The 26,805-nt window shown below is 47.0% G+C and overlaps 2 protein-coding genes across 3 annotated transcripts; one reads left to right on the top strand and one right to left on the bottom strand.

Moving 5' to 3' along the window:
- Positions 1-1,385: 1,385 nt before the first annotated feature.
- WFIKKN2 (WAP, follistatin/kazal, immunoglobulin, kunitz and netrin domain containing 2) lies at positions 1,386-3,403 on the bottom strand. The gene has a single exon (XM_051634871.1). It carries the CDS (start codon positions 3,386-3,388, stop codon positions 1,946-1,948), a length of 1,443 nt encoding a protein of 480 aa, XP_051490831.1. The 5' UTR covers positions 3,389-3,403; the 3' UTR covers positions 1,386-1,945.
- A 16,014-nt stretch (positions 3,404-19,417) lies between these two features.
- Positions 19,418-26,805, top strand: LOC127391853 (ankyrin repeat domain-containing protein 40-like). Of its 2 annotated transcripts, none has more exons than XM_051635065.1 (5): positions 19,418-19,737; positions 20,446-20,594; positions 22,015-22,497; positions 23,005-23,180; positions 23,922-26,805. In XM_051635065.1, exons 1-5 carry the CDS (start codon positions 19,604-19,606, stop codon positions 24,063-24,065), a joined length of 1,086 nt encoding a protein of 361 aa, XP_051491025.1. In that variant the 5' UTR covers positions 19,418-19,603; the 3' UTR covers positions 24,066-26,805. The 2 variants fall into 2 exon arrangements, with proteins under 2 accessions (XP_051491025.1, XP_051491023.1); XM_051635063.1 differs by having other exon boundaries at positions 22,012-22,497.

Below are 26,805 nucleotides of genomic sequence, written 5' to 3'. Positions count from 1 at the left end.
CTTGGCCTGCCAGTCTGGTCCAGGCCCCTCTCCCTCCCACCCAGTTGCTTCTGAAATGATACCAATAACCAGAGATCTACATCCATTCCTGTTGCCAGAGCATTTCAGATGTAACACAAGCCCAGCCCCCAGGGAGAGGAGCCCAGCTCTCCATCATGCTGTGTTCTCTGCCCCTGCCTGGCACAGGGCAGGGAAAGCCTCCACAGAAACCCCAGCTGGTCTCACGTTCAGTGTTGTTACCCTCCCTGTAACTCAGAATTCCCAGGGTGTGCAGGCTTTGGGGGTGCAGAGGCTGGCACACCATGCTGAAGCCCCCCCTATTTTGACTCCTCCCTCCAGCCCTTATAGTACCTGGCCTGCAAAGGCAGGCAGGTGGTTGCTAGAGGTAGGTTATGGTTGGACTCAATGACCTTAAAGGTCTTTCCGGACCAGAAGAATTCTGTGCTTCTGCCCTGCTTCCCACCCCACAGTGAGCCCGTTAGATGGCACCATGGCCAAGCACTTGCTGCACCTCCCTTCCTCTCCCCAGACGTGTCCTGACTCTCCTCCAGCCTGGAATTGGCCCTTTGTGTGAGGCACTGCCATGGGACCTCCCTGAGCCAGCCCAGCAGCAGTGATAAGGCTCTGGCCATGCCCTGCTCACCCCTCTTCCCTGCAGTGACAGTCCCCAGGGGAGGCAGGAGTTGTTCCAGGATCAGCCTTTTCTTTATTTAAGGATTTTTATTATTTTATTTTTTTTTTGCATAGGCAAATGTTACATTTTTGGACAGACAAATGTTAGAATGATCAATCCTATGTGTGTGCTCACGCCCACAGCCTGTGCTGCCCTTTTTAGGGTATTTACTCACACACATATATACAGTGGCCTGGCAGAAAATGTTCTCTGTGGTTTGAAAGAGTGCTCTGAAAGGGTCAGACTGAGAAATGCCTTTACAGAGTGTCTGCTCCGTGTGGCTGTGCAGTTGGGTTTCAGCAGCTTTGTGGCTGTGTCATGCAGTCTGCAGGCTGTCTATTGCACTTTGCTATTTTGAATTTTGCTTCTGACTCCCCTTACTTCACTCTCTCTCCTACAAAGGCAGGATCTCTAATGAAAATAAGCAAGAAATTGCTGCATATGCTCAGGTGCAAAGGATTTGCAAAAGGAGGAGCACTGGCAGCATGCTGCTGTCCTTCTGTCTTGGACTGTCTTGGACAAAAATAGGGAAGTGCAATGGAATGAGGATATTTGCTGACCTTCTTCTGATGGCAGAAGGGTCATTTTGGGGTAAGACTGTGCCTTGAGCTTCTACACGGACCTGTTGTCCTGGGCATAGGATCAATGGAGTTTTTCTCTCCAGTAAGGACTGCAAGATAGGTAGTAGTTGCCATTTAAAAATGAGGTACATTCTGAAGAAAACAGCTAGGAAAATTTTGATTAAAAGAAGCAAATTCATAGTGCATAGATTGGTTACAGGTGCACACTTGTAAATACAGACAATAATTTACAGGCTTTTCTCTTGAAATATTGGTGCTGCTACAAGGAGACAAGAGTGTGACTTACATAAAATGACTTTACCATAGCATTTCCATACTGTAAATGAGACAGATTAAGTTGACATTATATATTACTTAGCTGTGTACCAATTAGCTAAACAAATGCTATGAACTCCATCCTTCATGATGGAAGCTACATAAAAATTGCATAATTACTGCAGTGAGTCATCTAGTTAAATGGCACTCCTATATGGACAAATTGATTTCAATGCAAAGATTAATAGCCTTTTGGTGCTGTTTTAGGTGCTTGCCAAAGACCATGCTACAATGTTGCTAAGCATCATTAATGGATTAAAAGAAGGGCTCTGCATCATTCCTACAGTGCATCCTCAGGCAGAGGGTTTAGTTTAGCCTAGCGCTCGTTAGCCCTACGGAACACGCGGCCCTGGGAGGCTGGCACGGCTGCAGGAGGTTAGTGCAACCCCAGGAACTCCTTCAGAAGCTCACAGGTCTTCTTGTGGATGACTTCGCGGAGTTTCCGCACGCGCCGGATGCTGGAGGTGCCCACAAAGCTGTCTGGCTGAAGGACAGCCATGCCGTTGTGGACATCCCCCATGATGATGAGCTGGCCATCCACCGTGGTCATGTTGGGACACGGGCAGCTCCAGTCCATGTTCAAAAGCGTGATTTCTAGCGGTTCCCTCCCCAGGAACTTTAATCCCATTTTTTCATCTTTGAGAATCTCCTCCACTGTCACCAGGGCGTGTCCCGAGTCTTGGTCTTCGGTCAGCTCTGTTATACGGCCCAGGATGACAAAGTCACTTTTGCAGAAGCTTGTCACCAGCTTCTGGCGGGGCTTGCAGGCTTTGCAGTGCGTGTTCTTTGGGAAAGGGCACATCTCTTCACAGGCCTCCCGGCTCTCAAAGTTGTTCTCGTTGCCTCCGCACCCACCATAGATGAAGGACTGGCACTGCTTTGTCAAGCTGTTGTAGGCCCACCTGGGCTCATAGGCTTTGCAGTGACCTTGGAGGGCTGGCAGGTTGCAGATGTTGATTGGGCCGTTCATGCACGTCAACATGCAGTTCTCGTAGCTCTCAAAGTGGTTCAGGTTGCTGTTACAGTTCCCATAGATGAAAGTAAAGCAGTTGTTTTTCTTTGCATCATAGTACCACCTGGTCTGCTCTTCCCCACAGTCTTCGCTGTCTGGTTGCTTCAGGCACTCATCAGTTGGAAAATGTGTTTTGTTTTGGGCAGTTTCTTTGGATGTGGGTTCTCCTTTGATGACTGACAAAGGGAAATCAGCCCTGAGGAGGCCACCGCTGTTCTTGGCAGTGCAGGTGTAGATGCCAGCATCTTGGAGCTGGGTGTTGTAGATGACCAGCTGGGCAATGTTGGTGACCACGACATTCCCTCTGACGTGATTTGGCTTCATAATGACTTTGTCTTTCCCATCGACCTGCTTCTCCCACGTGATTTCTGGCTTGGGTCTCCCTGTAACATCACAGAGGAAGCTGACGGTCTCTCCCACGTAGACTGACTGATGGACAGGGTTGTTCACTAGGACAGGTGACAAGATATCCACGACCGTGGTCTCGGAGTAGGCAGTAGTAGGGCGAGCTGTTGTTTCTGGTGGAATGGGGCTGGTGTTCGGCCAGGTAAGATGGTACCTACAGGTGACTACATTCAGTGTAATGCCTTTGATGCAAGCTTCTGCATCCATGTAGCACTTGTTGTAGTAGGTGAGCCCATCAGAGGCACAGGTGAAGCTCGGCTCCTTCTCACACCTGTCCTTGCACTTGCAGACAGGTTGTCCATCCCAGATGTCACACTCTGAGCCTTGCTGGATGCACATGAAGCGGTCACAGGTTGCCTCTTTGGGCATTCCCACTGGCCCTTTTTTCCCCTTGACATCCATGTACCGAGCTGCCACGCAGCTCTTCGTTCCACAGACATTGGGGCAGCACTTCTCAAAGGTCTCACACTCCTGCAGGGAAAGAAAATGACCTGATAATTACTGGGGACAGAGTAAAGTCCCTTTTAGCAAGCAGAGAGCCCAGAAGCTTTCAAGATGTTAGCTCAGGGGACCTGGTCTGACACAGACATCTGTGGTCTGCAATTTGGTGTCCCCACTGGCAACGAATAGAAACATCCCTGCAGCATCCCAGGAGGTCCCTGAACACACCAGGGTTTCTGAAGTGCTTCAAGAGAAGATTCTCAAGAAGAAAAAGGTATTTCTCTTTCTTCAACTCTAACCTCATCATAAGTCTTTCCTAGAGTCACGTGGACTTCTTGACTACTGAACCAACAACCCCCCTTCCATGCTCTCTGAAATGCCTGAGGACAAACCCTGAGAAACAAGAGCGGATGTGAAGTCTTATCATATGGCTGTAGGCAGTAATCCTTCTTATTTTCCACAGAAGTATGTAAAGTATTATTTGAATTCCCTGAGACTAACAGCCTGCTCTTGGAGGTGAAACTGCCAGGGATTTGTAATTGTTCACATTGTGGAGGAAAGAATAGAATATCTCAAAAAGTAAGGAAATTCTTGCTCCAAAAATAATTTTTCTATGGTATTGAGAAAAACAAACCCAAAACAGCTCATTATGGCTTCTCTGTCCTATTTTAGTCCTGTTTTCAAATGCAGCATTGCTCTTCTAGTGATTTATGACACCCCATCCCAGCTCCAGTCAGCTCTAAATTGCAGTTAATTTTAGCAGAATTTTCATCTTCTGTGCAGAAAAGGTATTTGATATGTGTGATCACAGCTGCTGCGTTGTCATGGATTACTTTCAGGGACCATGAACACTACCACCCTGCACCCAACAGGGCACATTTCCACCCTGTGTTAAACCTCTACAACCCCCCTGAAATCCAACGGCTTTCTCTGTAAGTGAGAACAACATGTTTTTTAAGCTACCAAACTAAATAGCTTCCCCTGAGTTCAGCATCCTTTCCTTATTGGGAAAAAGATGACCTAATAACATAACTCTTTCCCCATTTCCAGCAGCACATTACTAGGTTTCAGAAGAGAATTTAGAAACCAGAACGGGTAATGTTTTCAGCTGAGAGGAAGAGTCCTTGGTGCTTGCAGACCAACTCATGCTGTGCAAGGTCCCAGGACTCTGTGCTACCACAAAGCAAAAGCAAATATTTTTAGCCAGTGGCTTCTGGCTTTCAGTTTTTGGCCAGTAAATGATTAAAACAACATCCTCTGCTGCTGGTGGTGGTGTTTTTGCAAGTGTTTTAATATTCATTGCTGCACCTGGTAGGTGAAATAAAGGGGACTTATTTGGGAATGGTGAGAGTAAAAACAGCACCTTCATTCATAACACGTGGAACCCATCTGAGCAAATCTCTTTGTTTACTTTATGGCCAGGCTTTTTCTCTATTTTTCCTACCCCCCACTCCTTTTAGCGTTGCAGAAACAACATGATTACAGAACATAAACCCAATGCCTTTTTTCAGCACAGTACGTGTTGCTGTCAGCCTGGTGTGGGCTGCAGGAGCTTTGCTGTTGGACATGAGGTAAGAGGCAGGACGAGCAGGTATTTTCAGATGCCAGCTTGAGCTGGCAGTGCTGACAGGTTGAAAAATGAATTTCAGGGTTGTAAGCAAAGCACGTTTTGAGCCGGGAGCATCACAGAGAACATCTGCCTGGTCATTTTAACCATGCCCCTGTTTTGCACTCCAAGCACGCTTTGTGTTTCAAGTGCAGCAAAGACTGATGATTTACATGTTAAACCAATGATTTCATACAGAATTCCTCCTGGGAACATAAAGCATTGATGGCCACCACCAACAAAGAGCATGGTGACACTGCTAAAAAACTACGGGCCGGCCCCAAGGCATGCTGAGTTCTGGAGTATCAAATGTGGATGTTTCTTTGGATGAGAAAGCAAGGAAAATGATCAAAGAGAGCGAGCGCTGTGCCCACCCCGGCATAAGTGGCAGCTGCCACACACCTCCCCACCTCCCTGGTAACTCATCAAACCTTTTCTATTTCCTATAGGTCACGGGTCAATTAGAGACGTGTGCTGCCTGCATCAGGTCCTACACAGTGCCCTTCCCTCTGGAACCCCGGCAGCCCGCGGTGCCAACAAGCCCACTGCCCAACCCCACCACCCACCAGACAGCCAGAGGAAAACCCTCAGCACTCACCAGGTCAGCTTCACACTCTCTCTTGCAAGTGCTCTGCGCGTCCACCCACAGGTTGGGGTTCATGTCATTGGGACATATCCCAGCGTGGGAATACCGGATCGGAGGGAGAGCTCTCCCTTTCAGAGAGACCTCCAGAAGCAACAGGATGCTGCTCTTCCCCAGCAAGATCCACATCCACCGAGTGAACAGCATCAACAACATCTCAGAACTTCTCCAGGGCAATGGCAGTGACCAGGCTGGAGGTAGTTCTTGTTTGCTTGGGGTTGGTTGTTGGTTTTTTTTTTTTGGTAAGCCTCAACTTTTCGAGGAACCCGAATGCACCTGACTTCTGCAGAAACCTCAGCAAGCTCCTCTGCTGCCTCTCTTGATAGTGCAGTTTGGTTTGGACCTCATTGGATGAAAGGTCCTAGGAAGTTACCCCCTTATTTTAAGCGAAATGCTGATAGTCTGAGCAGAGTTAGCTCTATTTATACCCTGCCTCTGTTAACAAGTCAGAAAAAGTAAACTTGATTTCTTTGACAGGCACACGCTTCCTATGTCCTGGTGGCAGTCAGACAGATTTGTTGCAAGAAAAAAAAGCTGGAAAGAGTTTAAAAGGCTGGAACTGGCACGGTGGGACCCCTGCATGTTTCTGAATGCAGGGAGGCCTTCTTAACCCCTTTAGACCTAAAGTACTTCCCTATGCTAAGAATGGCATTTGCTTCTGAAAGGGGACTTGTCTAAATAACACGGACCCGCGGTCAGGGGATTTCCCCACGGCAAGGGGCTCCACAATCACTTGCTAAAAGGAACAAGTAATAGGATTGAAGCAATTAAAGCTAGAATATCATATTTTAACAAAGGAAGTAGGGAAGGAATAACTTATTTAAACTTAGGATCGACAAAAGCTGCATGTCTTCATAACTTCTCCCCGGGCTCCTCCGGGCTTTTTTCTTCTCTTTGGTGGGGAGATTTCCAGGATGCTGGTTTTAATGCTGCCCTCCAGCCCCACCAGCAAGATGTTAAAAGTGTCCCTGAATTCCTCCACATTTCCTGACAGCCAGATCCCATTGTACAGTGCATTGCTGACCCCTTTAACAGCGACAACAAAAAAATAGTAGAAGTTCAACTCTATGGAAACCTGCATAAAGGAATGTACAGCATTTTTGCATTGGGGGGCGGGGGGAAAATTCAGTCAAGCTGAGTTCCTCGTTCCCTGATTATTACAGCAAGGAGCTGATCCTGCTCATGCTGAACACGTGCCAAAATCTGGAGACGAGTGGCAGAAGTCGGAGTCGCTCAGCACCTTCCAGGATTAGAGCCTTCAGGCTGCATTCTGGGCTGGTTGGCTGGATCCTGCATGGTGCTGAGTGCCCTGGGAGGACCAGGTGAGTTTGCATCCCACGTGAGGGGCAGCAGGACTGAGCTTTGGGAGGAGGGAAGGTTTGTGCATCTGCTCTGTGCCCGGTGCTGAGCGCTGTGAAGCTGACAGACCCGGGCACAATCAACCCTTAACTAAAGATGAGTTTTTCTGTTGGGTTTATTAACCCGGGGTTGATTTAGTGGCTGAGTTTGGGCCTAGTTCTCCTCTGAGTGATGACTGATGCCAACCAGTGTAACCAGCAGTGAAGCAGCCACCATACAGGCAATGCCCCAGGCCATGGAGCTTCTGCTCCTCCCCTGGGGCAAGGCAGCAGAGCGCAGTGACCTGCTGCTCTTTCCCAAGGATTGCCTCCAACAGGAAGGGAGAGCAACCTGGAGCTGATCTGCCCTTGGCTGGGGCATTTCTGTGGCAACCCAGGCTTACAAAAGAGGCTCTGGCAGTTCTGATCCGTGTGACCGCATTCATGATACGCACAGTATTTGAATTTCGTATGACGTGCAGAGAGAAGTTGTCCTAATTAGCTATTTATAAGGAGTGAAGTCAACAGCCAGGCAGCAGTTTGCAGTCAATTTATTCTCTCTGAAACTTCAGAAACCTGCACGACACTTGTACAAAGTGCGGCTGTGCGCAAGATGTTTTATTCAATACTTGTTTACAAAGACAAACGCAGCACCCTGTGATGCCTAAAAAAGCCAACCAAAAATGACACATTCCCAAGAGGTACTTAAAATTCTTACAGCTCTATTAACAACAAAATCACATGTATTAGTGGTTCTGTTGACTAAACAAAGACACTTTATGTTGTAGAACGGACTACAGATAAGCTTTGAAACCAGCTGTATGTGGGGCTCAAAGAGTGAGGGTGTCCTGGGTGCTGCAGGAGCTCCTGGGATGTGTGGGGGTCCTACCACAGCAGATGCTCCATGTGCAGAGAAGTTTCCCTCAGTCCATGGTGTTGCCACCATGTAGCTGTGCATAAATCCCTGCCATCCTCAGGGTCCTTTTGGGCTGTTTTACCCCATTACCCCACTGGGCCAGAGGTGGGGAGCTGGTGGGTCCATGGTGCTCTGAAGCTTCTGTCCCCTCTCCTGGTGCCACAAAGCCACCTTCTTGGGTGCTGTGGCCATGCTGAGTGAGAGACCCACCAGTGTGAGCCCATGGCAGGCAGGACTCCCTTCCAAGGAGGAAGGAATAACGTCTTGTTGTTTTTTTCTCCTTCCAAACCAAGGACCTTTTGCCCAGAGGCACATTTCAGCTGCGGGGGAGCACAGTGGGGCTCTGAAGATTCAGACACTGGTTTGCATCAGGCAGATGGAGCAGCCTCCAGCTTTGCTGTGTCCTCCTTCACCCAGAGGGATATTCTGCAGGGACAGGTAAGTCCCACCACAGCTTTCTACTTTTGGCACCGAGGTACCATGTTCAGTGTGATGCTCAGGATGGTGGATCTCGAGAGGTGACAGGTTAGGGAGCCCAGCTGGAGGGGCAGCTGCACAGGACATGGAGATGAGCTGATTTAGCTGTGTCCCTGTTGCAGGTCAGTGGGACTGTCCAAGGAAAGGCCATTTGAAGGGCTGTATTTGATGTGTAGTCACCCAAATGTTGGGCCAGCGCTTGGCACAGCAGGGAGGGGCAGGGACATCCCAGAGGAGCCTGGGAAAAAGGGCAAAGCAATTATCATTAATGACAACTATGGTTTTGTGTGGTCACTGTACTAATGTTATAAATGAGGCACAGGAAACCTGTGTTAACTGAGGAATCATGCTTTCAACAAAACTTTAGCATAGGAAGCCTCTTAGGGAACCAAATCCTGCCCTAAGCCAATGGAAACTGGACAGATGCTGTGTCCCTCCAGCTCACGTTGCTCTAAGAACAGGGAGTGCTCAGTCCCATGAAGGATCAGTCCCTTGGCCACCTGAAAACAGCTGGGAGAGAGAGGAAAACAGTGCCATAAATCTTCCCATGAATGCAAGCAGGCAGCTCCTGAGGTCAGAGGAGGCAGAGAGGACTCTGAATAACCCTTGGCAGCCACCCTGTCCCTGCCAGGACATCTCAGACGTGCTGTTACCCAACCTGGGGGGGACATTCAGCAGGAGACACCACTATTCAGGCTGCCCCAGGTTGGCTTGGGGACAGCAGGGACCTTGGTTGTCCCAGCACAGACAGCCAAGCTCTGCCTAATGCTCTCAGTATCTCCTGGGTTTCATTGAGATCTGTTTTCTTGTTTTCTTGCCTGGTTTAAATTAGTGTAGCCCCACTGACCTCAAAGGATCTGACTGGGTACTCCAGCACAACACCAGCTGTGAATTAGGGTCTTTGTCAAGGTCCCAAGGCTTCTTGTCACTGCACAGATGAAAATGTAATGCCTGAACAGAAAATGTACTTTAAAAAAGCTCTGTCTCATTTAGCAAGTAACGATGTTCCAGTCTGGATGTAAAGCTCATTGCACTTCAAGCTGATAGCCAGACGTTGGAGATGGAATGTCACGGCCAGATCCCTTTTGGAGCACAGCTGCCAACCACTTGCCTCAAGCATTGCTTCCAAACCCACACAGAAGTACAGATGATGCCTCAGGACCTCAGCTTCAGCTTGCTTCGGGCTGCAAAGGGCCAAGTCTTCCCCTTTGAGTGATGTCCTGCTCCCAGGAACCTTGGCAGGAGCTGCTCAGGGGATGGCCAGGAAGCCTTAGAAGCCTTAGAGGAGCACATGTCTCATGCTGGCCATGAGGTTGGCCAAGTGAGGAGGATTTTTTGGCACCACCTGAGGCACCTCTGAACACCAAAGCAAAGGCAGAGGCTGCGTTGGCCACGTGCTTTTGAGGCAGATGAAGAGGGGCAGGCTTGGGCTGAAGGTAGGCGATGCTAATGGTGTCTCTGGGTCCTATTTTTGGGGCCATTTATACACATCATTAAAGGTGGAAGCATATTTCAGTTTCCTTCTAGTTAAGGGGAAAGGTTAAGGTTCCCTGTAAGCACCCATAACTAACCAGGGCTGGTTTTGAGTTCTGAAATATCCCATCAGAGCAGGTAAGAGTGAGCAGGGACGGGCTGAGGAGCCGGCGGCACGTTCAGAGCAGCGACTGCTCAGCGAAATGAGCTGCTGTTGATGTGCATCCTGCCTCACACCCAGATGCTCAGTAAGCAGAAGTTAATGTCGTTAGACAAAAGGGCTCAGTTTGGGGGGGGGGGGGAAATCAATAATGTCAGGGAGTTGATTACAGGGTTATGGGCCACCTGCTAGAACTCAGCACCAGGCCTGCGTTACGCTGCGTTCCAGTGAGAGCTGCTGGCATTGCTCTCAGACAAGGGTAGTGCCAGAATTATTGTTTTATGCCTTGGCAGATGGCTTCTGCTCAGGGGTTTTATCTTTGAGTGCAGACACAAGACTAATCATCATTTGCTTTCTCTTTCCCTGCTAACGTAAGCTGGGCAGGAAGCAATTGCCAGTTTGATGATGGTTCATTATTGCTAGGTTTATACTGTCTGAACAGCACAGCAAGAGGCAAAGAGGGTACAAAGGAAGATAATCAACCAGTTACCAGTGAGATACCGGGGGGAAAAGCTGGGCCCAGAGGCTTGTCTTTAACTGCCCCATCTCTTCCTCTCTCTCCTTCAGAGGCAAAGCCTTAGATATCCCATATTTATGGAGACCATGGAGTTAGTATCTTGGGATTGGCAAGATTGCAAAGGTCAAATGTTGGGAACGAGTTCATGCTGCCTCAGCGCAGGAGGGTGTAAGTCACTTCCCAAAGTCCCTTCCAGCCCTGTTCTCTGTCACCCTCCATGTGGAGTGAGACCTGCTCCATCAGTTAAGTTTTGATCCAGGGAGCTCTGCAATGCAAGCTGGAAAGCCAAGGAACAGAAATCACAGTCCCAGTGGTGTGATTGCAGGGCCAGCACTTTCCATGTTAGGCCCTCTCAGTTACCCACCTGCATGGTGCACAGGCTGGACCAGGAAACAGTTGCCTGCTGGACATGGAGAAACCTGTCCTGCACAGACCCATGGCTGCAGCAGAGAGGCTTGAGCACCTCACTTTGCTGCAGGTTTTAGTAACTAGTGGTTAGTTGCACAGCTAACTTGAATAACAGCACTTTAGGAAACTCTCCCCATATCTGTGCTGTGCAAATAGAGATGTTCCCATGTCTTGCAGCACTGCTGGGGCTGTATCAGCCACAGGGTGAAAACCTCAGCGTTGAACCAGTATGTTTGTTGTTGTTGATCATTTTTTTTCTCTTTGCTTCCAGTTTGATCTGAATGAAAGCTCAGAATAAAAGCAAGATGCTGGCCTGGGGCACTCTCAGGCTAAGTGCTTGGCACATCCTTCACCAGAGCTGGTGATGTTTCTCCAGGAATGTGAGTTAATTTATTTCTACGAACTGCTGTGGGAGGGTAATGAATATTATTAAAGCCATTGTACAGATTCACTTCAGTCTGCAAATGACCCTAATTTAACCTCCCTTATTTACTTTTAGGCATTTAAAGCTGGGAGGAAAGCACTTGCTGAGTATCACACCACAACAGCCACGAGAGGCTGGAGTTCCAAGACCCTGCTTCCAACCCCACAGGCACCATTTGCTTGTCAAAAAGCTAATTCAATAGAGAAATGCCACATTGCTTTGGTTTGTGATCTGATTCAACTTATACAAACAGTAAGGTTTTTAACCTGCTGCGGTAGTTTAATTTAAACCCTCCCAACCATCACCTTTCTCCCTTGAAAACCCAGTTTCTTCTGGTTTGTTCTTCACACCTTAACTCCCCATGACGTCAGTATGAAGATACCATCTCACCATCACTCTGAGCTGACCCTTTTGGAAAGTGTCTGAACTTCAGTGGATGAGGCCTGAGATGAGAGTTTGTAAGGTGAGATAAAACTGCTGCCTTTGTGCTTCACTGTGAGACTTAACCAGCCACTGAATCTGTTTAAGTTTAGAAGTCCTTTTTGTGGCTGGGAGCCTCTCCAGGAGATGCAGAGCAGCTCCCAGAGACTCAGCTTTTAATCAGGCAATGAGCATTGGCTTCTCCAGACAACCTGGAAGCCCCAGAGCTCCTCTGAGGGTTTGGTATCCAAAACTTTGCTATAAACAATAATTAATTTTCAGAAAATGGAACTATTTCCATTTCTGCAAATATAATGAAATCCTTTTAGCATCAATTCTGTCTATTTGGAATTTAAATCTAAATTAGGACAAAATTCTTTTTTAACTGAAGAGTTATTGCCTCCATTTGGCTTTGCTGGCTGTTAGCAGTCCTGGCTGTCACACAGCCTAGATGTGACCTCTGCCAGAAGCAGGCTCCAACCTGGTCAATTGGCCACATTATCAGTCTTTTCAAGAGGTGAAGGGTTTTGTTTCACTTTGCCCTGTGTATTCTTTCACCACTGGCTGCACACCATCCTATGCTCAGCATTGCCTGACCCAGGTAACAGCCATCAGAAACAGTAAATCTCTTCTTTGGCCACTGACACTGATACTCGAGATGTCCCAGGAAGGCTAAATGCAGCTCTGGTATAATCAGGGTGCTCCTCTCCTGGCATTCAGATCTGAACATGAGAGGTGTTGCACTACAAGTGCCAGTGATGTCTGCAGAGCAGTAGTGATCTACTTCCACTGCTCTTCAGAGCACCAGACCAACCCTGCCTGCCCTGGCAGCATCTGTCTGCATCTAATGGCTTTTTCCCCTCGTCCCTCGTTCTGATTCCAGCTAATTCAACACACATTTTTATTCTGATCTTTTACTGCTTGCAGTGTGAAGAGTCCACGTGCAGGCTACCTCGTGGCGGAGTTCACTGAGATGCAGCACTTTCTTCCCTGTGGCAGTTTTGAAGATAACCAGTCCTGGATTGCCCGACGTGCTGGTGGCTGGCAGGGCCATCGCAGGTGATGTGAGGAGATTCACATGGTTTAATCGTTATCATTTTCCTGTGCCTCCAGGGCCTGCACCTTGGGCTCATTGTGTTACCTACCCCATTGCTAGGCTTGTGTTTTAATGACAGACACAGCAGGCTACCCGTGAGCAGAGAGGTACAAAGGAATCAGAGTGTTTCACACCCGCTCCCTAATGGCCTGATTTTTCCTCGGTTGAAGGTGGTGGTCAATATTCTGCTGGCTTCAAAGGGGAGTGGGGGGAGGTTACAGTCACACACTCTTGGAAATCCCACCCAGCGTTTGATTTTTCTTGACCTGAAGGCCAGTTCAGTCAGCTCTGCTTCCACAAAGGAGCTTTCAGGAGTCCTGTAAAAGCTGCCGGCGTGATTTTAGCCCTGGGTTCACATGGCAGCAGCATGTGAATTGTGGCAAATCTAGAGGGCAATTCAGCCCTCCTAGGTGCTGATTTCTCCTCTGCAGATGTAAGGCTGGCATCGCTCTTGCTCTCTCTTCATTGACTGTGGGAAAGTTTAGGGCAATCAGATTCCTAATTAGGTGCTTCAGCTGGGTGGGGAGAACTCCTGCAGTGAGACGGGAGGATCAGGGGTACCCTCACAAACCCCTTGGCTTTGCTGTGCACCAGCCATGAGAACAAGCTGGCCTATGTGCCTGGGAAATCTTTGAATCATCTCTGCAACCCATAGCATGAGCTGTGACTTTGCCTCTTCCCATCACAGAGAAAATGGTCTTGATTTCCTTCTGCTTTTGTGCTTCTGCTTTTGTAATTTTACATGTTTTTCTTTTGCGTTTCTCGATCACCGTAGTCACAATGTTCTGCAGGGTGGAAAAAGCAGACTTTTCCCATACATTTCCAAGCACTTCCACAAACTAGTTTCCTTTTAAAATCAATTAAATTTGTTGAAATTGAGTTGTTTTCTACACAAGACCCCTTCCTGTCTCTGCCACTGACTTATTCCATGAGCCTACACTACTCATTCCATCTGTGCCACAGCTTCCACCTCTCTGAAGGAGACTATAAACCTCACAAGTGGGTCAAGTGACATCAGTTTGTCTTTCAAATCCCTCCTTCTTGCCATTGCTGCAGAGGTGACGTGTGAGGTGTGATTTTGCTCCAACCCCAAAACTGCCTGAAAAAAAAATGACGAACACAAAAATTGTATCTACAACCATTTGTCTGCAGGCCTTAAGCTGCAACTTAAGCACAACCCTTTCTAGCTCACACACTCTTTTTTTTTTTTAACTTGCCATGGCTAGAAACCCAATACGCTTTCAAAACATACACTTGGTTTGTACTTTCTCAGCTCCTCAATTTCTTTGAGGAATCTGGTGTACCAATGGCCACAGAAAACCAGGTTAGTGCACAGTAGAGGCTTTCATGGCCACTAATCTTGATGACAAAATTATTTGAACAAACACTTCTTGTGTCACCAATATATATTATGTAAAACCTTGTGACTTTGATTATGTGTCTATAATACAGATTAGTCTGTTTGGGTGTTTGGTGCTGACCTCCAATAAGCTCCTAAAGTATTAACAAGAATTTGCAAGTGACAGGCAGGCAGAGGTGCTGTTCTGCCTAATCTCATTCTCAAAACTCTGGCTATATATGTCTGAAGAGTTTCTGTTGCTTTCCTTAAGACACTGGGTTCTTTCTTTCTCTGCCCCTTCCCAGCTGCCTTTGTCCTCCTCTCCACTGCTTTGGTGTATCACAAATGTTGGAAGATTTATCAAATCTTATGGATTAGAGCCAGGAAGACAGTGAGAACAAATTTAGAATAGGAGGCAGAGAATGTACCAGCTGGGAGGTGATGCTGTCAATCTCCATGGAGACCTCTTAAGTTACAGCTTTGCTAATTGCTCTGTTGAGTTGTATAGTGTCTGGTTGAAAGCCCATCCAAGGCAGTGGAGAGTTTCCAATTGACCAGCCATGTCTCAGGACCATGAAGTGTGCACAGGGCACAGCCCTGAAGTGTAACCAGTTATGATTCATATTTGTGGCTTTCTTCTTGATGGCCAAAACACAACCTAAGGTGAACCCAAACAGCTTGATCTGGTCTCCTGCATGGGGCCAGCTTCCTCTAAAGAAGAAAGTTGAGCTTGTCTTGGGAAAACAATTTTTTTTTTCTTAGGAATTTCAGGTGAACCATGTCCATCATCTTGTTAACACTATGTGGACTTTCCACAAGAGTCAGCTCTTGTGGGAGATGGACTAGGACAAGAACCACGGAAGCTTTTTGGCTACAAAAGCCTAGATAGGACATGGCCCAGTGAAGGAGTACATACATTTGACTCATGTCCCTGGGATGAGCCTGTTTCAGGGCTCAGGAGAACAAAGTGAGGGAGTACAGACATGGGCAGAGAGAAATGCAGCCAGCTATCTGGAGAAAAAGCTCCTCTGCTCAGTTTTCTGGGTTAGAGCTCAGAGGGGACTGGGCTCATGCCTGGGGACCATACCCTCAACTCCAACACAAGCAACAACAAGCCTCAAGGGAGAAGTTTGGATCCATGGCACTGCAGCTCAGGCTTGTCATTACTTGAAGCCAAACTGGCTTTAGACACTAATCCACTGAACAATTTCCAGTTGTTATCAAAATCTACTGGACTTCTTAACCATGAGTCCCTGAGCTGATGCACCACCCCCCTCAAATTCCAGTTCTCTGACTTGTTTGTTCCAAAATTATTTATTTGTCCTAGAAATAGGAACGATGTTAAGTTAATAAATGAAAAAAAAGCAACAAACACCTGCACATCGTGCCTGATTTCTAAAGGGATTTGGCTGCTCGAGCAGATCCTTCCCCTGCAGATACCAAACCACTCCCCCACATCTCAATGCCATTTTCCAACCCTCACATCAAATTTCACTCCATGCTGCAGGTGTGTGCATCTGGGTGTGCAGGTGTGTGTGAACACATTTCTCACTTAGGCACTCAGCTTCCCCTCAACCCCTTTAGGATGCTCAGCAGGGCTGCAAATCCATGAAATAGGTGGTTGCACTGTGATTCAGGGATGTTCCAGACCTGTCCTCTGTGTCACGATCAGGGATGCAATTCCTGCCTCGTGGTTTGCTGAAATGAGCCATGATTTAAGGTCAAAAGAAAAAGAATTGGTGAGTTCCCTGCAGCTGCAATTCACTGGAAGGATTTCTTTATCTTGTGAACAAGAGAGAAGCTGAAGGGAGGGCCCTGGCCACCCTGCCTCAGGTGCTCATCTTGCCTGACACTAGATAGCTGGAAGTTATTGGTTTCAAAGCTTGTTTCCTTTGGCTCCTTTGGCTGTAGGTGGAGCACAAGAGGTGTCTCCAGAGGATGCTTTCTCTGTGGTGTCCTTAGGAACCTGCCCCAGGATGAGATGAATCAGTCTCTGTGCTGCATGTTTCTTCCCGTGGGGACGAAGCAACCGTTGGGTGATGCAGGCTCAGACTTGATCATCTGGGGCTTTGAATTTAACCTAATTCACCTACAAAGTCTCACACAGGGACTTCCATGAGGCCAGGACAAAACCTGGTGTGATAGTAATGGCTTCTCCTGTGTGGCTTTGACTTACTCCTCTGAAATTGTCTCCTCCATGTTCACTCATTGAAAGGTCCTAAGTAAGGCAGGGTAAATTAGTTTAAACCTAGCTGAATATTGGACCTGCCTTTTGATTAATTCGATCTTTATTCTCCACCAGTCCTGCCATTTTCCTGAAGCTTAATGCCTTAACAGCTTGAGATCTGTGTATGTGTGTATTAAGTATAATATTTAAGGTTTCTGACTATTCCTAAATCTTATTTCTAATACCCTTACACAAGTGCAAGGTTGGTTGAAATTGCCAGAAACTGTTTTGGTGGGTTGGGTGGGGACTGGGTGTTTGAAGTATGATTTTCCAACTGTATCACTGGGTAAGGGGAAATTGAGCCTGTAAAAATATGTTTAATAATAATTTTAAATGACTGAGAACTTGGTTGAAGGAGTTGGGGAATGAAACTTAAAACGCAAAGAGAGCGAAGAAATTCATAAGCCCAAAAAAAACCCCCCAAAACCAAAACAGGAGCAAAGATCAAACAGACAGACCATGGTTTCTCCAAAAAAGGAGAAAAGAGCCCATCCTGAGGTTCAGTCACAGCCAAAAGCTTGCAAAAAGGCAGATATTAAAACTAAACTAATACAATCTGGAAAACTTGCTCTGAGGACAAAGAATGGCCCATCTCTCCCTTGTGGTTACTTTGAGCAGCAGCAGGATGTCCAAGCAGGTCACAGCTACGGGCTGGCCCTGCCAGCTGTGCCCCAGTGCTCCCAGTGATGCCCAGAGGCTGTTGGGGCTGCACCCAAGGCTGGTGGATACGGTCCCACCACGGGTGGTGAATGCACAGGGAGCAGCGAGCACCTGCAAAGGTGGAAAGATGAGGGAAGGAGCAGGGAAAGATGTTCTTGGCTTTGCTGGGTTCTGGTGTGTGCAACTCTAGTGCCGAGCGGGAGGGCTCCTGGCGGCCGTGGGGAGGTTTGAGTCAAGGGAACCTGCTGCTAATCCTCTTCTACACAGTCTCTCTTGGGGGAGGGAATCTTATGACTCCAGGGAGAAGGACGTTGTGTAACTAAGCAATGGTGAACCCGAGTTGCATTGAAGAGGGCTTGGCACAGCCGTGAGAGAGTAGGATACTCATCCCGAGAGAGCGTGAGAGGGACCATCTCAGTGCATCGCCCGCCGGCCTCGAGTCCTTACAAGTCCTGGTGTGGCCTTAGGAGAGAAGCTCAAGTGGAGGAGCAAAAAAAAAGAAAAGAAAAAAGCTCCACAACCCTGAAGAAATCACTGTGCAGGCCTTTCCTGCGCTTGTTGTTGAAACAGTGCATAATGTCCCTTTGCTCTGTGCAGGGCTTTGAAATCCACAGGATCAAGGCCATATGGAGACCCCATGGATGTGCTGAGACAAGTTGAAAGGCACTTTACAATTCCAGCACGAGGAGCAAGGCCACATTTTGGGCTCCTCTCGCTGTTTCACCATGACATCTAGTGGCACTGTGCAGTTTTACCGATGAACGAGGAACTGGGTTAGTGTTTTTAGGCCTACTCCCGTACTCATCTCCTGAACTGCTTTTCCCCATCGGTCTGAGAGGTGTTGTGTATGACTTCGGAAAAGGCTATTTTGCCACTTTTCCTATCGGATTTTTCTAGATTTAATTAGCTGGGATCGTTTAAAGCGCCCACAGTGTGCACAGGAGAGATCTGCTGCTTAGGGCTCATCACCGTGTCCCCACGTGTGTGTGCCTGGGCTTTGTTTTTTAAAACTTATTGCCACGGATGCTGAAAACAGACAAACGGTGTCATGGACTAAAAAGTGTGACTGTTTAAGACAGCTTTTAATGAAAATGAGAGTCAATTAAAAGGAAAAGATCCAGGTTCCAGTAGCGTGCAGCTGAAGGCTGGTCTTCTAGTTCTCTGAGGTCTGAATGTGCATTTGTCAGTGGGTAAATCTGGTTTGCAAAGCATTCCCTGATTCAAATTGTTTCTCATACAGTTGGTTGTGTCTTTTGGTATGAGCTGGGCAAAATCTTTGCTCAGCCTGCTGCAGTCTCTTGTGTGAGGTAACTCCCTGTGGTCTGGTGTTAAAAAAATGCCACTGAGTCACGGGGTAACCTTTGTCATGCTTGTTAAAAAAAAGTCACTGCTCTTCATGTGTGTCCTTCCTGGCTTCATGAGGGCAGTTTGCAGAGATATTCTAACCTGTGCACCTTTAAAGGAAGATGATCTTTCCTCTTGTTGGGTTCGTTCTGAAGCTTCATTTGTATTGATATTTGGGAACTGTTTGGGCAGGAAATGCTGCAGGCAGAGTCTTCACGGAACTGCCCCAACTGCCCCAGCAGAAGCACTGCCGTCCAGAGCAACTGCAACCCAAGCCCCAAGTTAAACAGGAGGTTAAAAATAATGTTTCTAATGTGAAAAGCAAGCAAGAAAAGATGCAGAGAAAAAAAAAAACAAAAACAAACCACAAAGCAAAAACACAAGCACAAACCCAGCCAGAACAGCTTAGCGCAAATTTCTCATTGGTGGCACAGCGAAGCCAAAAGAGAAACCCTGGGGTTAAAGCACAGCTCCTCAAGACAGGCTGCAGAGATTTAACTGCGAGTGTGAGCAGCGCTGCAGAGGCAGGGGCTGGGAACGGGGGCCAGGGCTGCTGCAGGACGGGAACCTCCCATGGGTTCTGCTCCCAGCCCACGGCTCTGGAACCCAGCCTGAAGGCGCCTGCCCAGCCCCAGCCACGCCGTAAAGGCAGGAGCCGGGCGAAGATGGCTAAAATTGCCTCGAAGGAGGCAAAGCCAGTCCGATGTGCCTCTGCCAGGCAGGGAATTGGGAATCGCAGCTTCTCCCCAGGAGCAGCTCTCCCCTCAAGGGTCTTGCAAGGGCTCCCGCTGTGTGCTGGGCAGGGCGGCGGGCGACGGTGGGATGAAACCTCCAGGGGAGACGCTTCCGTTTTGGGTGTTTTCGCCCTGCCTGGGCCCCCAGGCCGCGGCCCGTTCCCCGCCGGGCTCGGGGGCATTTCCCCGCCCCGGCACAAGATGGCGGGAGCCCGGGCGCGGGGCGGCAGCGCGGGCGGGCCGGGCCGGCGCGGCGCTGGGGAGGCCGCCCGCTCCTCCGGCCGCTGCTGACGGGCCCCGGCCGCGCCGGGGAGGGGCTGCCGCGGCGGCCGCAGCCGGACCGAGCGGGGCTGACGCTGCCCGGCGGCCGCCAAGCCCGTTCCCGGCTGCCGGCGATGAGCGACCCGGCGGAGGCGCGGGAGCTGGAGGAGCGGCTGCGGGAGGCGGCGGCGCTGGGGGACCTGGCGGAGGTGCGGCGGCTGCTGGGCGCGGGGGCGGACATCAACTCCCGCAACGAGATCAACGGCTGGTGAGGGGCGCGGGGGGCGGCCGGGCCGGGGTCCCGGGGCGCTGGCGGGGCTGTTGGGAGCGTCCTCCCGGGGGGGCCGGGCGGCCCCTGCCCGGCGGCGGGGCCCGGGCTCGGTGTTCGGCCAGGCCCGGCCCCGGGGCTGCTGCTGCTGCCTCTGCCTCTACCTCTGCCTCTGCCTCTGCCTCTACCTCTGCCTCTGCCTCTACCTCTGCCTCTGCCTCGCACGGGGGGTTCGGGCAGACGTGCGGGACCAGGGGCTCCCCACATGAGGCTGGGCACCCCCCCTCGTTAGACCTAAGGGAGAGCTGCTTGGAGGCCACAGCTCTTCTGTTTCTTAGTCTTGGTGTTTACAAAAAAGGAAATGCTAATCTCAGGAGGCTTTGAGATTTACTGCTAAAGAGGATGGTATTAAGAGGAGGCCGCCCTCCTGACACCTGCCACTGTGCGTTGGCTTGAGGACGTCTTCTGAAGTTGCTCGTGTCCGACAAGAGGGCTCTTCACAAGGCACTCTTTATGCTGCATCCAGGTAAAAGAGGGTCTTCCCCTGCAGAACTTAGCACAGAAGAGTAACTTCCGAAGAGCGATGTAATGAAGGAAACTTTATTCCCAGTTGTTGTCGCTCTACAGGCAACTCAGGCGAATTAGGACGGGCACGTGAGGAGGTGGATCTGAGGCTGACAGCACAATCCTCTGCTTCCTTCCCTGCAGGACCTGTTTGCACTGGGCCTCGAAGCGGAACCATGCTGAAGTGGTCTCCTGCCTGCTGGATGCTGGTGCAGATAAGCAGATCCTCACCTCTAAAGGGGAGCTGGCTGCAGAGTTAACTTCAAAACCAGACATCCGGAAGATCTTGGGAGGTACTGTTCCCATTTAAAAGTCATCTAGGATTCTTGGTTTGAGGACTGAAGTATTGTTAATGCTTTTATCTGAGGCAGTAGGTTGGCAAACTTGGGCTAGGACTATTGAATCTCATTAGATAGCTGTGATGTGTAACAACTGTAGTTCATACTCAAGCAAACAGACTTGCGGATCTCAGGTAGGAAGGCCTTCTGTTCTGTGCTGTGTCATCAGGAGATTGAAGAAGGTGTATGCATTGGGGAACATGCTGCTGCAGTCCTGTTTGCCTTTGCTAGGCAGAAGCTAGGATGCAGGCTGCAAATGGAGGATTTCGCAGTTGGACTGTTGTCTGACCATGAGAAATCTTAAAAACCCACTCAGCTGCAGCATTTCAGAAATTATAGCTTCTGAGCGTTTTGTTATTACTTTGACTTGCTGTATGATAAATTTTTGCCCTGTAGTTCTGTCATCTTGCACTTTTCATACGTACAACAAACCTAGTCAGATGTATGTGACATTTCTGAACTGCCAGTGCATGTTTACACCAAGGCACTGCACTCCAGGTTAAAAGTTTTAAGTACTTCACCTTGGGAAATGTTGATGTTCTATCTTCTGCTAATTACATTTAAATTGCTCTCTACAATGATACGGTTTTACATCAACAGTGCACAATTACCTTGAAGCTGCTGCTAAATCATGGCTAAGGTTACAAGAGTCACAACTGAGGAACGGCATGTTCTTTGCATGAATATTTTTTGGTGGTTTTGGGGGGCAAGGTGCTTGTCTCTGGGCCTTAGTTCATGGCAAATGACTTGCATTCCTTTTTTAACATCTAAACTGTCAAGTATGTGTTAATGAACTCTTCATAGTTGCATTGTTTTCCTGTGTGTTAAGCTTCCATGTGTTTCCTGGGGAGTAAACACCTATCACTTATATTCTCCTAAATGGTTTTTATTCTGGGAGTGTAGTGCGATTGAGCAGACCTTTCTGAACTCCACTGACATTACTATTAATGTCCTGTCATCCTCAGTCAGGCAAGAATGTCAATTACTGTAGTACTTTAAAGCAAGAGAAGAGTTGGCTTGGGTATTGTATCGGATGGTGACTTGCCCAAAGAAATATTTGGTTAAATTTGCTGGCATGGGTCATCACTGGTCAGTCAGTTTCTTGGAAAACACTGGAATAACCTGCTAGAAATGACGTTTTTCCCACTTTGCTTGTAAAAAACACAATACATTGTATACATTTGTAGATTTTTCATGGATTTGACAGCTACTTGCCTTCCAGGTGTTACGTGCTTATGAATCCTTAGTGTCACCTCTGATTACATCAGAATGTGATGCAGTTTTAAGACACAATAGGAAGACTAACTATATTCAGAATGAGAAAGATCTCTCCAATAACGTGTTTTTTCTCTCTCCCTATTTTTGCATTCAGTAGTAGAGGATGAAACTGAAATTCAAGGAGTGAAGGCTTTAAATTTGCCAATTGTTGCAAACTACTTGGCCAACCCACCATTCCCTTACGTTACCACCCAAGAAAGCATTCCAGAGAGCTTGGCAGAAACCCAGAATGAAAGTGCTTCCATCTCTTCTGCTTCCCAGTGTGAAACTAGCCCTTGCTCATCAGCAGCTCAGCTTGAAAGTATATGCACACCTACATCCTGCAACAGCGAGGATGACGTTCCTGCCCTAGACACTGCAGAACAGCTGCTGGTCCCGTCAGGAACGAGCCCGGCACCAAAATGCACCGAGCCTGAAGCACAGAATGGCCCCGTGTGCCAGCCCTGCTGGCCTGGCAGCCAAGGGAAGGAGGTGGCTTCTCAACAGCCTGTACCACTGCACTCTGACAGCTCCCCCCCTGGTCCTGCACCAGCCTTTCAGCCCTTTTTCTTTACTGGAACTTTCCCATGTAACATGCAAGGTAATGATGTGTAACTTCCCATCCTCCTATGACATTCTGTTCCATGTTTTCTTTACTGGGTGGAAGATAAAGAATCGTTCCACGTTCAGACTCATGGGGAATAGAGGCAGAAATGCTGGATTGGCCAAAAGCACCCAGAACATTTTTCTCCTCTGCTAAGTAAAATAACTGTTCTACTGAACTTTAAAAATGCTGATACTTTGATGAAAAGATTTGTCCAAGCAAGATAAACATTCGTATTTTGCAATATTATATCAAATCTATCTCTAGTAGTTTGGTAACAAGTTTGTAACTGGATGGATCAGATTTTTAACAGGTAAGATTCCCCCAGTATTTCTGTTCAAGTGGAAGCTTCCATTAACTGCATGGTATTTCTGGATGAAATAACAGGCGTTGTATTATAAAACATGAATTTGAAAGATAATGGTAACTATTGTTAGGTGTGAGTTGGGGTTTTTTTTGAGGAAAAAACAAACAAGTAACTTTTAATATTTTTTTTCCAATCAGAACTTGTGCTGAAGGTGAGAGTCCAGAACCTGAGAGACAGTGACTTCATTGAAATTGAACTGGACAGACAAGAACTGACCTACCAAGATCTGCTCCGAGTGAGTTGCTGTGAATTGGGTGTCAATCCAGAACAAGTAGAGAAGATCAGAAAATTGCCTAATACACTAGTAAGAAAGGTAAGAATTGAAATCTGAGATTAATTTGACTTTGCAGACACCAGAGAAGGTATTTCTGTAAAAAAAAGATCAGCAAAAGGTGGATGTGGCCTTGCTAAAGAACAAAAAACTGACTAAAACTCACAAATTCATAAGGATATTGGACTTTTTAAACTTCCATCACAACTTAGAAATACTCTTGTCAAACTTAGCAGAGTATTTCAGCTCCTAAAACACATGAAACTATTAAGGCTTGACTTTTTTAAAAAGAATGTATCAGAACAGTGCATTAATTGTGCTTTTAACATAATTGCCATGTACTACTTCACTATTTGCTTGCCTAAAGAATAGTAAGGAGGAAAAAAACCCACAAATTGCCATGTGAATAATTTAAAGACATGCCATTAACAGATGTTCATTAGTAAATGAACATGCTCTTCTGGTCCAAAAATACCTATTCTGGAGGTCTGTAAATAAAATGCATTTAGTCACAACTCTTGAGTTGTGACATGCACCAACGCAGGCAAATCTTAATGAGGTTCAAGGAGGAAAAAAATGGACAGTTCCAAGGAGAGAAAAAAAACCAAACATGCTTTGAAAGAAAGAGTGTCTTCTGATGGGATTTTCTTCTTTTATTATTTATTCCTGCTGTTGGGTGTGACCTTCCTGGCATTTTAGTTTTTACTTCCTTTAGCTATTCTTATGTTTACAAAAGAAGACCAGGTATGTTTAGAAGTAACACGTAGCTCTGTTCTTTAAAAGGACAAGGATGTTGCCAGACTTCAGGACTTCCAAGAGCTGGAGTTAGTTCTTGTGAAAAGTGACAGCACTCCTTTCAGAAATGCTGCATCAACTTTGACAGAGAGATCATGCTACAACAGTAGAGCATCAAAGCTGACCTACTGACTCTTCTAGATGCATCTAGAGTATGAAGACCTGGTAATTCTATGCTGCCACCTTTTTGAAGGCAGTGAATTAAGCATATGTAAAAACCTTAAGTTATTGTTAGGGTTACTATTTTAACTAATAGTTTATATTTTATATTTAATACCCCCTTTGCTTTTATTTTTTTACTTGATACTGTATTCAGATAAGGGATACCTCATTTGTCTACTAAAATCATATGCTTCCAGTGTATTTCAATGAAGTTTGTTGGTTGTATTTGGCAACAAAGGGCAGGAAAGACTTAATTATTGCTATGAAAAGCATGTTGATTACTCCCACTCTATGACCAAATAAGACTAATGGAAAAGAGATTCAGGAAATTGTATGGGGGGGGGGGGTGTGTGTGTATAAATATATATATTTTAAACTTCCTGATTAAGTTGAACATCAGGGGGTATTTGGCATACAATCAACAGTTGCTCTTGTCTTTAATCTCTTGCCCCTTCACAAAGACTTTACCAAGATGCAGTGTAGTGCCTGCTGGGGACAGAAATCTTGAATGCTGTGTAGTGACAGGCAAAAACTGTCACTGGGCTGAAAATAAGTGGAATAAGTGTCCACATTTAAATGTTTGTTTCCTTCCAGTATGAGAATATAGGAACTTCAGTGATGGCCTCCCTCCACAAAAAATATGTAAGCCTCTTTTAATTCAGCATTAGTCACAAAGCAAAAGAAAGCCTGTATGTTTCAGGAGCTCAGGAGGGAGACCAAAGCTGTGGCCATGGTTTAATTTATTTATTTAGTTTTCCTAACGGTGTGAGATGAGGCTTTACTCACACTAGAAGTCAGTACTGTTAAGTCAGCTACCTTCTTTAAGGCCCACCTTCACAGACCAGGGCATGTGGTTGGTTTCTGCCCTGTGAGCAGCAGAAGCACAAATGTATACTCTTGAGGCATCAGAACTGCAAGGAGCATAACAAGCTCTTGATTAGCCATCCTAAACTGGAAATACACCCCGTTAGCAAATGGGGTAAAAAGCTTCAGCCAGATGAGCACTGATGAAAGGGCTAAATGCCTCCAGGTGCTGTCAATTGATTTTTATTTTGGGGGTGGGGGGGTAAACCAACCCATGAGGCTGGTTAAGCTACAAACTGCTTCAATTGCATTTAAGCAGAGCAGTAGAGAAAACATCAATCTGTGGTTTATGTATGGAAAAAGTAATCATTGGAACACAGCATGAAGTCGCTCCCTTTCAGTACAAAGCTGAGTTGCAGCGTAAGAGCCTGACGCTTTTCCTGTTCACATGGTCATCTGCAGTTACACCTTAGGAGGCTTTTTGGTTTCTTTTGGACCAAAAACTGCAATGATGACCTTTGCACCAAAAACCATAACTGAGTACTGGGGTGGGTGAAGGAGGGTTTTTTCCCCCTGGACATGAGCTGCTTCCCCCTCACCCCTCCTGCCCTTGTACTATTGATTTTTCCTTCCATCTCTTGCTTGATTAAGCTGCACTAGAGCAGAGCTTATGCACAGCTGACGCAGTGTTTGTTGTTGTTGACATTCAGACCATAAATAGTACAATCAACATGTTTTGGTAGGAGCAGCATGGCTACCCACCCCCCCCCCATCTTAGCCTCCTGCAGCACAGCTGCACTTCACTCTAAGGGTGGTGAGGAACTGGAATGGGTTGCCCAGGAAGGTCGTTGATGCCCCATCCCTGGAGGTTTTTAAGGCCAGGTTGGATGAGATTTTGTGTAACCTGATCTAGTGGTAGGGAGGGTTCCCTGCTTATGGTAGGGGGGTTGGAACTAGATGATCTTTAAGGTCCCTTCCAACCTTAATGATTCTGTAATTTATCCCTGAAGTGGCTCCTCCAGGCAAGGTTAGCAAAAGCCTGCAGGTGAGAAGGATATAGAAGCCCCTTCTGCCAGAAGGGTGACTCTGGGTTCAGGATTTCACCAAGTTACTCTAGGCTTAAAATTCCTGCTCAGTGCATTCAAAATAGTGATGATCCTTTCCTCCTTGCTGCACATACATCTTATCTCTTCAACTCTTCTAACTCCCCCTTCTCAGTCCTGGCCCTTCCCTCTCCAGGAGCTGGGCTACTTTGAAGCCCAATTCAACTCCTGGCAAGCTCAAGACTGTAACACAGTATGAAGTAAAATTTCCTAACTCTGGCTCCTGCTTTGTTTGTCTTGTAGGACAGGAAAGGACTTTAATTTTAACAATTGTTCATTTATCTTTTCAGCACAGCTTGGAGACTAGTTCAGATTATGTGCAATAACTGTTTGAAAAACAGTAGTAGTTAAATGGCTCAAAATTAAGAGTATCTAATATCTTTTCAGTTCCTTTGTTCAGGAAATCAGTGTTAAGAGCCTCCACTAATTACTAAACATTCAGCTAGAGGAGCAGCTGGTTTAAATAAGCTTTATTTGCTAGTTTCCACAAAGAGTAACTGTTAATGTGGTTAGACTAAAACTTTAATCATGATCTGACTGTAACAGTAAGTCTATGCATTCAGAGAAATATTTTTATATGTTTTATGCAGTTTGATAAACTCTAAGGCACACTACTTAACATTAACTGTTTTTTGTTTGGTTGGGTTTTTTCTTTGAACAATAAATTATTGGTATGACAACTGAAACTATGTTTACAAAACTTACTGTTCTTCCAAGGACAACTTTTGTTTGCACTACAAACTTGTACTGAATTGACAATGCTACTCTTCACTGATTAATTAAAGTACCAGTTGTTTCAAGTA

Source organism: Apus apus, chromosome 17 (genome assembly GCF_020740795.1).
Source record: "Apus apus isolate bApuApu2 chromosome 17, bApuApu2.pri.cur, whole genome shotgun sequence".
NCBI classification, from domain to species: Eukaryota; Metazoa; Chordata; class Aves; order Apodiformes; family Apodidae; genus Apus; species Apus apus.
The sequence above is the reverse complement of the archived record's forward strand: the minus strand, read 5'-3'. Positions and strand labels throughout refer to the sequence as shown.